The sequence below is a fragment of the Salvelinus sp. IW2-2015 genome, linkage group LG17, assembly GCF_002910315.2.
Source record: "Salvelinus sp. IW2-2015 linkage group LG17, ASM291031v2, whole genome shotgun sequence".
NCBI lineage: Eukaryota > Metazoa > Chordata > Actinopteri > Salmoniformes > Salmonidae > Salvelinus > Salvelinus sp. IW2-2015.
The window spans coordinates 31,703,183-31,721,808 of record NC_036857.1 but is presented as its reverse complement, the minus strand read 5'-3'; the positions used below and the strand labels follow the sequence as shown (position 1 = coordinate 31,721,808).

The 18,626-nt window shown below is 42.2% G+C and overlaps 1 protein-coding gene across 1 annotated transcript in view; it reads left to right on the top strand.

Moving 5' to 3' along the window:
* Positions 1-18,626, top strand: part of LOC111976384 (kazrin-like) — a 114,000-nt gene that overhangs the window by 61,522 nt on the left and 33,852 nt on the right. Inside the window, exon 2 of the mRNA XM_024005181.2 lies at positions 6,955-7,146. Within this exon, the coding sequence (XP_023860949.1) occupies positions 6,955-7,146 (192 nt within the window). The remainder of the gene's footprint in view (positions 1-6,954; positions 7,147-18,626) is intronic.

The following is an 18,626-nucleotide window of genomic DNA, read 5'->3' as shown; positions in this document are numbered from 1 at the left end:
AAGCAAATACGTAATTGAATTGAGGGKAGGACTATAATAGAATTCTTAAACATTCGTAAGAGTGAATTGGTGTTTCTGAAATGACCTGTGGACTCGGTCTCCCAATGAGGTATTACTGCTTGGGTTGCTCCGTAAAAAAAAGTGGTTCTATTATAGGCTCCATTAACTACACCTCAGCATAATGAAATACTCACCACGCCGATGGTTTCGTTCGACCCCTCTCTTAATAACCCTTTTATATTTCATTTGAGTTATTTAAAATACGCTCTTCTATCCAGAGCCACTTCCATTTCAGTCAGTGAACACAAATAGAAAGTACAGAACGTTCTGAACTACAGCCTAATGCAGGTCCCCCAAAAGCATTTCAATTATCTGAAAGCTTTTCTATGGCTTCTGTGAAGAGACAGACTCTTTCAAAGTGATGAGTGAAAAGCTCCATGCTGAGAGAGGTGGTAAATCCAATGCTGCCGTATGTTTGCAAATGCTTGGTCATGTTCATTTGGGCATGCAACATTTTGCAACGGAAAAACGAAAGTGAAGGTATTCCCTCCCTGTTTCATTCCGTTTTCCTCCATTTTGTGCCTAATGAACATGACTCGGTTGAAACAGGAAACACATGAGAGTGGTCTCAGTGGCYTGGTGCTGATTGGAGAATGTTGGCATAGCTGCGGGCGGCGTGCCCGCTAGGCACAAATTAACAGAGTTAAGATGGACCCTCCACGGGAATGTACAGTTTAGTATAATACTGTATAACACTAGTATTACTATAGTATATACTATAGTAATTACTGTAGTATGTACTATAGTGTTTTTGTTTGATTATTATCTTTGGCATAGTAGTGGGGGGTTGTTTCTTGAGGAAACCTACTGGACAAATACTAAAATATCACGTTTTCCATAACCTGTAGGTAGGTAGGACTGGAGTCTGAACAGATACTTCAGAGCTTCTGCTCTTTCGATAACCTGTAGCGAACACAATATATGGTCTGTACTTGGCATGTAGGTTTCTCACTCATTGGTGGCACAAATTAGGATATGGGGATTCATTAGGATAATGAAATACTGTAGTATAGTATTTTACATTATACTGTAGTAGATTTTCAGAGGATGATCAAACCAACAACTACAACCCAACTGTTCTGATTTCATTGGCCACTGTGAAGGTTAATAAGGACATTTAGTTATGGATGAGGGTGTCATCCCTGTATCAAGTTTGAGTCTGGTATGGACATATTATGTGTAGTTTGTGGAACTCATAGAGCAACCCTTTATAAACTGTAGATGGAACAGCTTCGCGAAAGAGAATAATGATTATTACATCCAGACATTTGTGTTTGCTCATCATGTAAGGCATTAGGTTATGACCTTGGAGATAGGCAACTGATATTCAGCTGCTGGGCTATTGTTAGCTCTCTGCAATGAACCACKAAAGCATTTTTTAGTGGATCCACAACTTCAACCTTGGCACTTCAATGAAAACGATTGTTCTGCTCTTTATCAAGGCGATAAGTATTATCGCTCATTGGCTAATTTGTCAGTTCCTCTCTAAATATTCTGGCAGGTGCAACTGTGTTTCTCTTCTTACTTTCCCCATTCATTACTGCGTCGTTTCTGTCTCAGACTGGAAAATAAGAATTGTCTGTTTGATGTTTGGCAGTTGGCAGATGAAATGGGGATAAGCTGTTTTCTCCAGCTTCTCCTGTGCCTGATGAAGTATGGCATTTCGAAGAATAACTCAACTCATATTTATATAAATTAGTCTGCTAAAAAACCTCTTAGGGATCGGATCCCGCTAGCAGGATCAAAATCGACAACATCCGGTGAAGTTGGAGCGCGCCAAAATCAAATGACAAAATCGTAATATTAAACCTTCATGAACATGCAGGTGTCATACAWCAAAATAAASCTTAACTTCTTGTTAATCCAACTGCATTGTCAGATTTKAAAAAGGCTTTACGMCGAAAGCARAKCATGCGGTTATCTGAGGACAGCGCCCCACATCAAAATACTTTTTCAACCAGCACCGGCTTCACAAAAATCACAAATAGCGATAAAATAAATCACTTACCTTCGAAGATCTTCCTCTGTTTTGCAATCSCAAGGGTCCCAGCTACACAATMAATGTTTGTTTTGTTRGAAAAAGTGCTTCTTTATATCCAAAAAAGTATGTTTAGTTGGCGCCATTGATTTCAACAGGCATACAAAGGAATCCAAAAAGCTACCAGRAAACCACATCCAAACAAGTCAAACAATGTTTCTAATTAATCCTCAGGTACCCTAATATGTAAATAAACGATAATATTTCAGACGGAAAGAATGGTGTTCAATAGAAAAGGAAAAGAACGAAGAGCGCGCCCTCATTCACGTGCACCAAAAGCCTACCTTTCCCGATGAGAACACCTTGGATAAACTACAACTACTTGTTCATTTTTCAAGAAACAAGCATGAAACCCTGTATAACTTCTTTGGGATAGGTTTCACATCCGGTGAAATGGCAAAGCGCCAAATTCTAATTAAATTACTATAAATATTAAACTTTCATGAAATCACAAGTGCAATACATCAAAATAAAGCTTAACCTGTTGTTAATCCTGCCGCTGTGTCAGATTTCAAAAAGGCTTTATGGCGAAAGCAAACCATGCGATTATTACACAAATGCATAACAAATAWTTTTCAACCAGGGAGTTACGACACGAAAGTCAGAAAGCGATATAATATATGCCTTACCTTTGAAGATGTTCTTCTGTTGGCAATCCAAAAGGTCTCAGTTACATCACAAATAGTCKTTTTGTTCGAAAAATGTATTCTTTATATCCATAAAAACTCAGTTTAGCTGGCGCTCTTCAGTCAATAATCCACTCGGTTTCCGTCGMTCAAAATGCATACAAAATTAATCCCAAACATTATTTTAACAGTTTTGGAAACTWRASAGTGTTTTCTATCCAAWMCRACCAATTATATGCATATCCTAGCTTCTGGGCCTGAGTAGCAGGCAGTTTACTTTGGGCACGCTTTTCATCCGTACGTCAAAATATCGCCCCCTATCCCAAAGAAGATTGGCTTCCAATAGATGTCAACATCTAATATTTACAACAAATATAAACTCTCTCTCAGTCCTTCCCCCACTCCCCCTCTGTGTTACCATTAGGGTTGCACATTTTGGGYAATATTCAGAGGTGGAAACTTTCCGTGGGAATTAACGGAAATATTCGCAAATTAATATTAATACCATTTAAATGTAGATGTTTTTTGCATTGGATATATTTACCATATCATATGGAGACAGAAACATAAACATTTTACCCTATCATAAGTAAACATATTTGCAAATGTTTAAATACTTCCAATAAAAAAACTATTTAGTTACAAATTGAATAATCTGTCTGTAAACAATTGTTGGAAAAATGACTTGTCATGCACAAAGTCGGTGTCCTAACCGACTTGCCAAAACTATAGTTTGTTAACAAGAAATGTGTGTAGTAGTTGGTTGTGAAAATGAGTTTTTAATGACTCCAACCGTAAGTGTGTATGTAAACTTCCGACTTCAAACTGTTAGATCATTGGGCAGGCAGCGTGCTTTGGTTTTGAGGGTTAACTATCCCGTTGTGCAACTTGACCGTAAGAGATATTTGGAAGCACGCGCTGAAAAGGTTAAGCATGTTAACATTCACAAGGCCGCGGAGCCAGACGGATTACCAGGGACGCATACTCAGGACCATGCGTTGACCAACTGGCAAGTGGTCTTAAAACTTTTACGGCTGAAATCCCGTTAAACGGGATCGATCTTGACACAACAGCCAGTGAAAGTGCAGGGCGCCAAATTCAAACAACAGAAATTCTCATAATTAAAATTCCTCAAACATACAAGTATTTGTACACCATTTTAAAGATAAACTTGTTGTTAAATCCCACCACAGTGTCCGATTTCAAAAAGACTTTACAACAAAAAGCATACCATGCGATTATGTTAGGTCAGCGCCAAGTCACAGAAAAACCACAGGCATTTTTCCAGCCAAAGAGAGGAGTCACAAAAATCAGAAATAAATTATCACTAACCTTTGTATGATCTTCATCAGATTGACACTCATAGGACTTCATGTTACACAATTACAATGTTATGTTTTGTTCGATAAAGTTGCGTAATTTATATCCAAAAAATCTCAGTTTACATGTGGCGTGTAATGTTTTGCTTCAATAATTAAATTAAAGCATATGTAATTTCTCCTTAATTGCAACGCTGTGGTCCCAAATACGGAAAAAGTCCCCACCATGCAATAATCTGAGTACAGTGCTCAGGTACCAAAAACAAGCCATACAGATACCCGCCATGTTGTGGAGTCAACAGAAGTCAGAAATAGCATTACAAATATTCACTTACCTTTGATGATCTTCATCGGAATGTACTCCCAGGAATCCCAGTTCCACAAAAAAAAAATGTTTTGTTCGATAAAGTCCATCATTTATTTTCCAAATACCTCCTTTTTGTTTGTGCGTTTAAGTTCACAAATCCAAATTCAAAGTCCAGACGAAAAGTCAAAAAAGTTATATTACAGTTCGTAGAAACATGTCAAATGATGTATAGAATCAATCTTTAGGATGTTTTTAACATAATTCTTCAATAATATTCCAACCGGACAATTCCTTTGTCTTTCGAAATGAAAGGAACAGAGCTCACTCTTAGTCAAACAGCTCTTATTCTCTCCCCCTTCACAGTAGAAGCCTGAAACAAGGTTCTAAAGACTGTTGACATCTAGTGGAAGCCTTAYGAAGTGCAATCGGACCAAATTTTACACTGAATATTGGATAGGCAAAGACTTGAAAACCTACAAACCTCAGTTTTCCCACCTCCTGGTTGGATTTTTTCTCAGGTTTTTGCCTGCCATATGAGTTTTGTTATACTCACAGACATCATTCAAACTGTTTTAGAAACTTCAGAGTGTTTTCTATCCGAATCTACTAATAATATGCATATCTTAGCTTCTGGGCTTGAGTAGCAGGCAGTTTACTTGGGCACCTTATTCATCCAAGCTACTCAATACTGCCCCCCAGCCATAAGAAGTTAACTTACATATTCAACCTCTCCCTGACCCAGTCTGTAATAGCTACATGTTTCAAGCAGACCACCATAGTCCCTGTGCCCAAGAACGCCAAGGTAACTGGTCTAAATGACTATTGCCAAATAGCACTCACATCTGTAGCCATGAAATGCTTCGAAAGGCTGCTCATGGCTCACATCAACACCATCATCCCAGACACCCTGGACRCACTTAATTTGCATACCACCCCAACAAATCCACATGACACAATCTCTATTGCACTCCACTCTGCACTCTCCCACCTGGAAGACCTATGTGGGAATGTTGCGCATTGACTCGAGCTCAGTGTTCAACCCCATAGTGCCCTCCAAGCTCAACACTAAGCTCAGCGCCTTGGGACTAAACACCTCCCTCTGCAACTGCATCCTGGACTTTGACGGGTGTCCTCAGGTGMTGAGTGTAGGCAACAACACATCTGCCATGCTGATCCTCAACACGGGGGCCCCTCAGGGGMGTGTGCTTAGTCCCCTGTTGTGCTCCCTGTTCACCCACGACTGCGTGGCTGCGCACGACTCAAACACCATCATTACATTTTCTGACTACACGACTGTGGTAGGCCTGATCACCGACGATGATGAGACAGGTCAGTGGCCTGGCAGTGTGGTGTCGGGACAACAAATTCTCCCTCAATGCCAGCAAGACAAAGGAGCTGATCGTGGACTTCAGGAAACCTCACCATGGAGATAATCTTGACTGGCTGCATCGCTGCTTGGTATGGCAGCTGCTTGGCATCTGACCGCAAGGAGCTACAYAGGGTAGTGCGTACGGCCCAGTACATTAGTGGGACCAAGCTCCCCGCTATCCAGGACTTCGGTGTCAGAGGAAGGCCCTCAAATTTGTCAACGACTCCAGCCACCCAAATCATAGACTGTTCTCTCTGCTACCGCACAGCAAGCGGTACTGATGCACCAAATCTGGAACCAACAGGACTCTGAACAGCTTCTACCCCCAAGCCATAAGACTGCTAAATACTGCTAAATAAATAGTTACAGACTATCTGTATTTACTCTTTTGACTCATCACATACACTGCTGCTACTGTTTATCGCCTAGTCACTTTACCCCCACCTATATGTACATATCTACCTCAACTACCTTGTACCATTACACATCATCCGTGTGTATATTAGGGTTAGGGACGATACCAGTATCGTGATACTCGTTAGTATTCTGGCAAAGAAACAAAACACAAAGCGAATTTAACTTCTTTAGGAAAACAGACCTAATGTTGGAAACCTATCATTATATTGACATCCAGAGGCACATTAATTTATTTTCCAAGCTATAGCACACAATATTGTACATACAGCAGGGTTTTAAAGGACCAAAGAGATTGGTCTGCTTCGTGTTTTCATTTTTGCCATGGAAAAAATATTGTGATACTGTTATCATCACAGCCCTAGTGTATTAAGCAAAGTTATCCTTARTCATTGAGTATTTATTKATTGTGTTCTTATTTTTCTATTATTTTTCAATGTTTTATTTCTGCATTGTTTGCAGGGGCTCGTAAGTAAGCATTTCACTCTTAGTCTATACCTGTTCTTTACAAAGCATTTGACAAATACAATTTGATTTGATTACAACAGCAGGTGGTCTGAGATACCAGTAATTCCAACAACTAACATAGATATTTAACATCCCAGTATATCTKTGTCCCTCCCTCCTTTCCTCCCTCTTGTCCTCTGTTACAGCACAGTTTACAGTACAGTTTAGGGCCCTAAACGATCTCCCTCTCTCTTTCTTTCTCTCTCTTCTTCCCCCCCTCACTCCCTGCCTACTTAACAGCACAGTATAGAGTACCACCATTTCATAACAAATTGATTCCTAACCTCTCTCTTTTTCCTTCTCTACCTCCAAAGTGTTGCTTCGGGGGGAGGTGGCCCAGCTCCAGGAGGAGGTYCACCTGCTCAGACAGATGAAGGATATGTTGAGTAAGGACCTGGAGGAAGGCCAAGGAAGCTGCTCTGCTGACGTGCTCTCAGCCACCGAACTCCGCGTGCAGCTGGCKCAGAAGGAGCAGGAACTGGACCATGCTAAGGAGGTACTGCAGGGTGAGTAAGCGGGCCGACGCGGGGGCTAAACAGTGGAATAGACAGACGAGAGATTCKAAAAAAAAWTTGAAGTGCCAYTGGCACTCRAGGACCAGGGATGCCTAGCCCTGCTGTAAACAAGAATGCAAAGGCKCAAACACACATCCCAAAATAGAGTGCAGATAGTTACTCCAGGGGTATTGAGGTCACAAAGCCCCATTTAACTTTAAACAGCTCTATGGATCCTTTTATTAGGATTACAATCAAAGAAAAATAATGATCTCGTTCGATATCAAAATAAACACATCATGGGATTTTGTCTACGACTGTTTGTCGTCAGCAGCCTATGCTGTTACACAGAAAGTAACACAAAATCATATAATATAATGGCATACAATTCAGTAATACAATATTACCCTTGTGACCTTAATGTTGCTAGCATCCGACTTGAATATTTTATAATGGTCTGCAATGAAGGCCAAAGCCATCAGACCCCTGCAGGCACTAACAGCAATCACAGGTAATGAAAGCTTAATTAAGAGTGGCTTCAGTCAGCTTACAGAGCCTCGAGAAGTTTAGCAGGACAGCTCTGCTCTATGATCAAGCTCAGCTGCGTGGGAGGACAAAGAMAATTGCTTGTTGTCATCTCTTAATTAATATCAGTTTGTTTTCATTGCTCTGGAATAGCTTCAAGCACTGATAGTCATTGAGGTGAAGTGATGTGCGAGTACTTTGTTGGCTACTGTAGATTAAAACTATAGCCTTTTTGGTGCAGGTACTCATCAAAGTATAAGGCCAGAGTCTGACATGTTTTGGGGGGCTGATACTAAAGAGTGAAAAACAAGCTAGTACATTAGTTGCCATGACACCCGTAGATAGAGCTTATACAGTGTTTTTTTTCACTACAATAACCCGGTTTCCATTCAACCATTTCATGCGGATTAATTTTTATTTAACTAGGCAAGTCAGTTAAGAACAAATTCTTATTTAGAATGACTCCCTACCCTGGCCAAACCCAGACGACACTGGGCCAATTGTGCGCCACCCTATGGGACTCCCAATCACGGCCGGATGTGATACAGCCTGGTTTCGGACTGTTGTGATGCTTCTTGCAATGAGACGCAGTGCCTTAGACCACTGCGCCACTCGGGAGTATAAAAAATTCACAATAAAAAGACGCATAAAAATGTCACGATAAGCCTTATGGAAACGTGTACAATGTCGACTAAGGTGGAATATTTTTTGGGGTCTTTGAAATAAATGATGGACGCAGTCATGGACGCAGTAAACTTTGAGTCACGCTATGATGTTGTACCCTACTAACACCTCAACATGGAACATGGAAAAGCAGAGTTTACAAGCAGATGTAATAACTTATATAATAACTTCATAACGAGATGAGCTTCATGCAAATTTCCATGAAATATCGAGGATAGGCTATCATTTGAATGATCCTGGTGACATGATGATCGATGCTTGACTGTCCATTCTTTTTATTATCTTGCTTTTATTCGTCTCTCATTATATATCGTACCCTGTCCACTTCATCAGCTAACTGTTTTTTATAGAGCATGCACTAAAACCAGATTGGGTAAGTATGCTATTTATCTCAACAGGTTTTGTGACAAAACAGTCCGCAGAGTTGAAAATTAGATGGTTACACAATAACCTTTCAAACCAACACATTTGTCCACCAACTTTAGCATTCCACCAAGTTTTTGCAAACATTTCTTTATACCTAAATTTAAGGTTTTTCGACAACAAAGCCTGTACTTTTATTTCCTGCAACTGACTTGATTGCTGTAATGTATTTAAAAGACCCTCAAATCCCACAGTGTACACATCACCTTACATCTTACCGTCTTTGTGTGCATTAAATCATGAACATTTTATTGTTGTCAGACATCAAACTTGTCCTGGTCATTATGAAAAACTATAAACACAAAAATGGCAGTCTGCATGACATTGCAGCAGCCTTGTCCAAACAGCAATCTTACCTACTCTATTTTAATACTAAAAAAACAATCTATTTAAAGACATTTAAGACGTGTCAATATAGAGCYCCAGGCAACTAAAGCAACTTTCTCTAGACAATGTTGTGGTTTGTTGCAGGGGTTGGAACTAGTTCAGGTAACAGAACCGAAAACCGTAAAAGAGCTGAATCAGAAACAGGAACAGAACGAAAGTGATCTATACTGTCCCGGAGCAGAACCATTATTTTTTATGTTCCGGGCATTTTTTGTCAGTCCCACAAAAAAATCTACAAAGTGTTAATGCAAAGCCCTCACTCTGTCACTCAGAAACTTACTCATGCCAGCTGGAAATCTTTGCCAGTGTATTTGAGCGTGTGTAGGCTACTTCCCCCTCCGAAGCATACGTTATTATAGCCTACTGACAATGTTACAAACATGATTCAGAAATTAGTGAAAGAGATTTTTTAATTAGAAAATAATAGATACAATTTTTCAATGCTAGTTAACCATTACAAAAAGGTAAGACATGTTTTTAATTCTGGTGCCATTCTGCACACAAAAGCTTCTTAGCTAACTAGCTAGCTAACGTTAGCGCTGGTCCAACGATAAGCAAACTCTCGGACGCTCAAAGACATTCAAAGTTCCTCCATAGAAGCAGCTCCTTTGTAGGTATAATTCTGTGGGCCTAATTCAAATAACACGTCATAAAAAGGTGCCTAGTACTTCAAGCCAAGCCTCCACCCTCTCTCGCTCTCTCCCCACCCACACAATTTCAGTCGCATCTCGCACCCTACACTTGTCTTTCCATTACACATTAACAACTATAGCTTGCCCGCTCCATAGTAAGCTGCTCTATCTGCACTGATTGGTGAAGTAATTTAATGTCAAACTTAATGTAAAATAATTAATATTTCAGAGGTTAAAAAAAGGAACAATATAAACCGTAACTTTTTGGGGTTTGAACCGGTACAGAACTTTATTTTGGTGCTCAGAACAATGAAACCCAAAGAAAATAATAGGTCTGTTCAGAACGAAACAATTGGAAATAATTTTGGTTCCAACCAAAATTTGTTGCTAACATTAGCTTGATATCTCTCTAGCTGGCTGGCTAGCCCGATCATGTAATTACCAGAACAACGTTTTGAGTTTAACAGTAGCCAACTTTTTATTCACCATAACAGGAAAAATATTTACAACCCCCCTGGCATTTTTCCTATTTTGTTGCCTTACAACCTGGAATTAAAATAAACAAWTTTGGAGGTTTGTATCGTTTAATTTACATAACATGCCTACCACTTTGAAGATGCAAAATATTTTTTATTGTGAAACAAACAAGAAATAAGACCAAAAAAAACAGAAAACTTGAGCGTGCATAACTATTCACCCCCTCCCCCAAAGTCAATACTTTGTAGAGCCACCTTTTGCAGCAATTACAGCTGCAAGTCTCTTGGGGTTTGTCTCTATAAGCTTGGCACATCTAGCCCCTTGGATTTTTGCCCATTCTTCAAGGCAAATCTGCTCCAGCTCCTTCAAGTTGGATGGGTTCCACTGTTGTACAGCAATCTTTAAGACATACCACAGATTCTCAATTGGATTGAGGCCATTCCAAGACATTGACTTGGCCATTCCAAATGTTTCCCCTTAACATACATCTTGAATAACGTTCCAACCGGAGAATTAGATTGACTTCAGAAGAGCGGTGGAACGGAGGTCCTCCGCATGTGAAAGCATGGTCAGCTCATGGCAGACCTGACTAATTCCTGTCTCCTTCAGTCCCCCTTCACATTAGAGTCATCAGACAAAGTTCTATTGACTGTTGACATCTAGTGGAAGCCGTAGGAAAAAAACTCATCAATATCTCGCTGTAATTTCAATGAGAGCTTGGTTGAAAATCTACCTCACTGTTATACTCACAGACATCATTCAAACAGTTTTAGAAACTTCAGAGTGTTTTCTATCCAAATCTGCTAATAATATGCATATATTAGCAACTGGGACTGAGTAGCAGGCAGTTTACTCTGGGCACGCTTTTCATCCAAACGTGAAAATGCTGCCCCCAGCCATAACAAGTTTAAGGGACATCATTAATCAGTTCGACCTAATGGATGTTAGGAGAACTAAACATCCCAACACAAGACAGTATCCATGGGTGAATGTTTTTGGGGCTAGGGTGAGTGCAGCCCGACTTGATCATTTTTACATGTTCAGGAATTTGAGCAATAGGCTGTTGGGTGCCACCATTCTCCCGGTGGGGTTTTCGGATCACCACATAACCATGGCTCGGCTGTCTTATTCACCAGGGCCCCGGCATGTATCCTATTGGAAGTTTAATATAAAGTTCTTACAAGATGCCACTTTTTGCTCAGGTTTCCAGACCTTTTGGGAAAGGTGGGGGCAGCGAAGAGAAGAGTATGAGTCTCTGAGTCAATGGTGGGATGTGGAGAAAGTCCAAATTTGGCTTTTCTGTCAACAGTATACAGCTCTCTCATCCTCAGAGGCTAGGAGAGTATTGGGAGGACTACAGCGTTGTATTACTGAGATGGAGGTAGAAATGGTGGGGCAAGGCAATGTAGCACTTGTAAGAGCTAGGTTCTCCATGCTCCATGCTCAAGGAGATGGATGCTCCCAGCTCCTTCTTCTTTGGTTTGGAAAGACAGAGCAGTGAAGCCAAGGGTATGCTTTGTCTATGGCTGTCTGATGAGCGGGTGACCTCTGTGGTGGGAGAGATGCGGGAGCAAACTGTGGAGTTATATACTGAGTTGTATAGTGCAGAAATGTGTGATCCTATGTMTGCTCAGGTCTCGTTAGCAGGACTCCCTAGGGGATGAAATGGACATTCCTCTGTTGTCCCATGAACTGGCAGAGGCCGTAACCCAGATGTCCCCCGGTCGTGCACCGGGGGTGGATGGACTCCCAGTGGAGTTTTATAAGAAATTCTGGGGAATAGTTGGACTGGACTTCTTTTGAGTGAATGCGTCGGTGTAGGAGAGTTGCCGATGAGCTGCCGTCGGGTGGCTATGACTCTCCTGCCCAAAAAAGGGGACTTCTGTGAACTTAAGAACTGGAGGCCTGTGGCATTGCTCTGTGCGGACTTCAAGAAATTTGCCAAGGTCCTCTTTAACAGACTGAAGTCCCATCTGGACTCGATAGTAGATAAGGACCAAACATATTGTGTACCGGGACGCTCAATCACGGACAAATTGTTCTTAATCAGGGACATGTTGGACTTGTCGAGCGGTTCTAATGTGAACTTTGGAATGATCTCTTTAGATCAAGAGTAGGCTTTTGATAGAGTGGACCATGAGTATCTGTTTAATGTGATGTTTGGGTTTGGGAATAGTTTTTTGACCTGTGTGAAGCTGTTGTATGCTGGGGCGTCATGTATGATCAAGGTGGGAGGGGGGCTCAGTAGGCCAGTCTGGGTGAGACGGGGCATTAGACAAGGATGCCCTCTATCTGGGCAGTTATATACACTAGCCATTGAGACTTTTTTGAGACTGCTACGCAGGAGACTGCAGGGAGTGTGCTGGACAGGCATGGATATCGTGACAGGCATAGCAGTGTCAGCATATGCAGATGACATTTCTGTGATGGTCAGGATATGCAGGCACTAGAGACAAGTCTGAAGGTGTACGAGGGAGCTTCATCAGCTAAGGTAAACTGGGGCAAGAGCAAAGCTCTGTTATGTGGGGCATGGGGGGATAGGGTCCCTCTTCTTCCAGGGGGTTTTCAGTGGGGTTGTGAAGGGCTTAAAGTGTTGGGGGTGTACCTGGGCGCGGAGAGGTGGTTCAGGAAGAACTGGGATGGGCTGTCACAGGCAGTGGTGTCAAGACTGGCCAGGTGGAGGTGTCTCCTGTCCCAAGTGTCATATAGAGAGAGGGTGCTGATAATAAACAACCTGGTGGCATCTTCCCTGTGGCATAAACTGGCTGTCCTCAACCCCCCTGCCGGTCTGCTCTCAGACTTGCAATGCAAGCTGGTGGACTTTTTCTGGTCGGGCCATCACTGGCTGAGGGCGGCAGTGTTGTACATTACCGTCCATGAAGGAGGACAGGGCKTGGTGGAACTGGAGAGCAGGATGGCTGCTTTCCGGCTAAAGGCAGTGCAGAGACTGCTGTACCATACTGATGTTGGCTGGAGGGAACCGGCATGCACGCTGCTGAGGAGAGCTGGCGGATTACGATTGGACCGGCAGATGTTCCTCATAAAGCTGTCTCTCCGATTTTTTATCTGCAGCGCTGAGGGCCTGGCAGCTGCTAAGGCTCACACGAGAAGGGGGTGTGGAGCCTGGGCTGTGGGTGTGGGAGGAGCCTATTTTCCACAACCCAGCCCTTTGAGATTGGTTCAGTCGGCCACCCAGCAGAGGCAACTGATGGCAGCGAGTTTACAAAGGCTGCGATTGCTGGGAGAGGAAGGGTGGAAAACCCACGGAAGTCCTGGCACAACAAACAGGAATAACGTCTCTTAGGCTGCTGGAGAGATTCCTGAAGGAGGTCCAGGAGGCACTGTCTGAGCTGGTAAGGGGGGGGGTGTTTGAGCGGCTAAGGGGGGAGGGGCCACCAATGTTTCCGCCACTGCAGGTGACGGCAGAGACTGGTGACTGGTAATGGGGTCTGGAGGACTTGTTTGATTTTAACACTCCGAGCCTGGGGGAGTTTGAAGGGGTGGGAGGTAAAGCCCTCTACAACCTCTGCATTAAGGTTAGGAGCCTAACAGGAGTGAAGGCACATCAGTGGCAGGGGGTATGTGGGGTGGAGAGTATGGTGGGTTTTAGATGGAGGGGGCTCTACAAACCCCCAGTACCAAAGAGGTCAGGGGACCTCCAGTGGAGGGTTCTTCATGGAGCCCTGGCCACTAACAGCTGGTTGGCACGGGTTGAACCGGGCAGGTGTGTCCCTTCTGTGTTATGAAAGAAACTGATTCATGTGTTTTCTGTGTGCGCCAGGTTAAAATGACATGAATGTCTCTGTTGGAATGTCTGTGTGAGAGGTTGAGGGTGGTTTTTACTGTTGGGATGTTTATAATGGGGTACAGGTATTCGAATAAGGAGAAGGAATTTGTTGAATTTTCTGTTTGCTCAGGTGAAGTTTACTATTTGGCTAACAAGGAGGAACAGGGTCAAAGGTGGAGGATAACAGACCCTTTACTATTATTTAATGGGATGGTCTCTGCGCATCTTATGGTTGAATTTGAGTTCTATAGAATGATAAAAAGTGTGGAGATGTTTCAGGAGATATGGTGTGTTGGGGGAGCTGTCTGTATAGCTGGGGAAGATGTTTTAGATATACGGTTGGAGAAGCGGTGAGTTTTTTTGGTTATTGTGATGTTGTTTTGTATCGTGTGGTAGAGGGAAAGGTGAGTATGGTACGTGTATGCAGTACAGGATATATTTGTGTTTTATTTTTAAGGGGGGGTGGTGAGGTTTTAATGAAATGAGAATGTTTCATTAAAGAAAGTCTCTCTCTCTCTCTCGTCATACTAACGAGTAGTAGCAGGGTTAATAAGTTTGTGGGTTTGTTATGAAAGCGATTAGCTAAATCCAGGAGAGCAAACCTGTGGGGCCAAAGTAGTAATGCAACCATGACAACCCCATAATACTGGCAGCAGTTAAAAGACCAGTGGACTTTTCAATTCAGCCTCTTGTTCAAACAGATCATGTTCCTTCCTCACTGTTACCTGAGTTAGCAGAGTAGCGTAGGCRCACTAGAGAACTCATTAGTTCAGGCTGAGGGACCTTTGGTTTGAAGTAACTTTTGGTGGGAAACAGAAGTGTTCTAGAGAGTATCTTGTCAAATGAAATGATGTTCGACTGCCGCAAATTAAACTGAGGCAGAGTGTCATTTCTGTTTGAGAGGCAGCCATATTGTAAACAGCCAGCCAGATCCCCAAATGAAATCCTCGCTGGAGCCCAGTTTTGAGATTACAAGCTCTCACGGGGACTTTGATTGCCGCTCCCAAAGATTGATGTGATGCAGGACTGTGGTTTTGTGTTGATCTGTTGTGATGAAAAAGGAGGCTGGAGTGCTACAGATGAGTGACAGAGATGTGGACGGCACCATGCCTCTTCTGCTGTTGCCTGCCACTAGAGAGCACAGCAGTKAAATGTAACAAGGGCACCTCCGATCCACCTACCCCCTTCCTCTCAATCCCAGATGCACTAAGCACTCTTATCAGTTATTTCTATTTCTCTCCATCCCTCCCTCTCTCTCTTTCCCTCACTTCAGGTCTTGTTGTCTTTTCCTCTCATTTTGTYTGACTCTAGCACAGCCCCATCTCCATGTGATGCCCTGTGCTTAGCCCACTACATGCCCTTTATTGGGCGTAGAACGCTGTAATTGTGTTGGTGGGTAATTGCCATCCACTCACAATTGTAGGTTTGTTGTGATGCCAATGGACACTAGAGCTAGCAGGAGTGGGCAGCAGAAGAACAGGGTAAGAAACATACCCAAATTATGTAAACAGTGCAGGGCATGGAGTGAACATAGCTAAACAGAACATTACAGCTGATAGAAATGAGGAATGGAAGCATCTTAGACATAGCCTAACCTACCTTTGCCAAGAGAAGGACCCCTTTTAGATCTATAGAATTGAAATGTCCAGCTACTGCAGCTGTACTGTTCTCATTCTATGGTGTTTACAAGTTTATCCGAGTCCCTTTCGGGTGGCACAATTTCTCTGTAAACAAGTTGGATATTTGATATGCATCAATTAGTCAAAGTGTAGTTTGTCCACACTGCCAGTTTTTAATGAGTAATTTAGCACTGTGGAATGGCTATCTCGGGGATTTCCAGTTAATTCAGATGGCAATGCATTATCAAAGCACAGTCTGCCGAGTGCATTTAGTGATGTTTCACGCTACGACGTGCTCGAGAAAGCCACACAGCCCCACACTCTGGACCCCTTCCTCAGAATACGCACACACACCCCAAAGCTACCCATAAAGAGTCACCACACTCTTGTTAGCAGTTGGTTATTCTTCAATAACATAAACTCCAAAGCAAATCAGCGGGAGAAAAATAGATGTATTTGAGAAGGACAAATCATAGATGTTATGCTGGGAGGTAATGTTCAGTCTCCCCTGTCCTCAGCTTTTCTCCACAGAACAAAGGAACAGGATGTCATTTCTAACCTCCCACCCTAGCCTGTGGTTGACCATTCAGAAGTCCTTGCAGTACAACTGGGCCAGTGGCCAAATAACATGTATCCTGCTCCAGACTCAATGTACAGACCAATGAAAACGTGTCACCGTAGCTCTGAGTCCAGGGTTAACATTCCACAGATTCTGAACTGAAAACCAACTATTTACATTGACAATTCCCTATTGATCGTTAAWTCTAGTACTCTTGTKCTCTCATCCTRTGCGTTGTGTATTTATCTTCAAAATATTCTGATACTCTCATTGGACCACGTAGCCACAGGTAGAACAATGAGAGTTATTTCACCGGATGTATAAATGTGAATCATCCGGTTGGTGTTTCCATTCACTACCAAATATGGTAGTAAAAGGAAAACCAGTGGCCAGCAGTGGGAGAAGATGGATTTTGGCCGACATTCTGATAATTTACTCATCAGTGAAACATTTGATCTCAGAGTTTTCTGTTCCCAAAACTACAATCTGTTATAAACAGAATTGCTAAGTTTTGTAGACTTCACCCTTTGCCAAAGTCTCCACAAATGGCGTTGTTTAGGAGTGCAAAGGTGAATTGAGCACTTCAAAGTAGGCATTCCCCAACAGAAATATGCAAATTAATGCTAGAATGCGCCAATAGCATCTAACGCTAACTCATGCTTAGCTCTGCCCACCTTGCTTGTTCTGCCCACTATGGCACATMTGTTCCCATTTGAAATGATAGGCTGTGGTCTATCTTGGTTTAGTTATACAAATATTTGACGTAGGCCTTTACACTAGTACCCGTATACGGGTTGAAAATGGCAGATTTGGGCACCGATAAATGCGTAAATTGGAATACAGTGGCTGCACAGTAACATGCTATACACTGCTAATTGTCAGAGCTCTGGTCTTGCGCTTCACAGCGTATGGGTTTTGACTGACAGCCGTTCTGAATTTGAGCACTTCACACGACAAGAAGTTGGCCCACCCCTCCTGCTAATTGGGTAATTTTTGCTAATGTTTTGTTGTCTGAGTGAGGCAAAGGCTGTAAATGAAGAGTACTCTATGCATTTTYAAAGATGAGACGTTGAGGATTGCAACAAATACAGCTTTGATGCCGTACAAGCAAGCCGAACATCTATGAGTCCAAATGTGCACTTCACATCTGCATAGCATGATACCCATGTCATATACAGTGTCAACGTTTATGAACACTGTTTGATGTACAGTTACAAGATGACATGGCGTCATAGGCTCATTCTGTTCAGAACAACCCAGGGTATGTTTGTCTATTGTGAAGAAAATTGGCCGCAGCACACACACGTGAATGCACTCATGACTCCTCTCTATGCACACCAAAATTACGATATGTTAACTTGAATTACATTGTGAAAGTCTAACACTTTACGGAACTGGTATTTTACAACTTACCTAATAATGTTGGCAATAGAACAAGCTTTCAAATGATGCCCACCTGACCCAGATTGTAATTTATAAATTGCGTGATGGTGAGGAGGRASGGTTGTGTTCAAAACAACTACAAGTGTGTTTCTCTAGTTCCTCAACGGCACAGATAGGAGAGCTCAGAAAGGCACCTTATAGTTGAAGACACTTATTTGAATCATAAAAGTGCATTGAAATTACGTAGGTGCACACTTGGAGTCATCAGTTAGTCCTCTCACTCAAACACTTGTACTTATTTTGTCTTATGTTGCACCTTCCCCACATTTTCCAGGAATATTCTTATCATGTTACTGAATGTATCCAGAGTATTTTCAGATTTCGTTATKAAAAAATGCAGCGAAAAGTACAGTAAATGTAAAATGCATATAAAATCAACAGTGTAATGTCTTGTGTTAGATTAACTGTTGTGTCCTCACCTTTGGTTTAATAATTTCCCCATAATCTTCATGGTTATGCATATGCTTTTCATATTTCTTCTGTAAGAAACATTTCAATTTAGCCCGACCCACACAGGCCAATTCCCACAAGTGTAAAGGATTAACCTGATCACATTCAATTAATTACAGTTTGAGGTTTTAACAAATCAAGGCTCCTTTCAAAACAGCATAGAAAAAAAGTGAAACACATGAATTCAGCCAGGCTCATGTTGTAACGACAGTCATATTCGTTCTCCTCCTCAGACGAGGAGGAGCATGGGTCGGACCAACACGCAGCGAGGTATGTAGACATAAATGATTTATTTAATGAAGACGAACACGAAAAAACACTTGCATAAACTACAAAACAACAAACGACGTTAAACAGACCTGAACTTGTGAACATAAAAACAATGAACGCACGAACAGGAAAGAACGAACGAAATGACTGAATGAATGAAATGAACGAACTAGACGAGAGAGAACCTGTCTCTTATACACATCTAGATGTGTATAAGAGACAGGGTTCATGTGCTC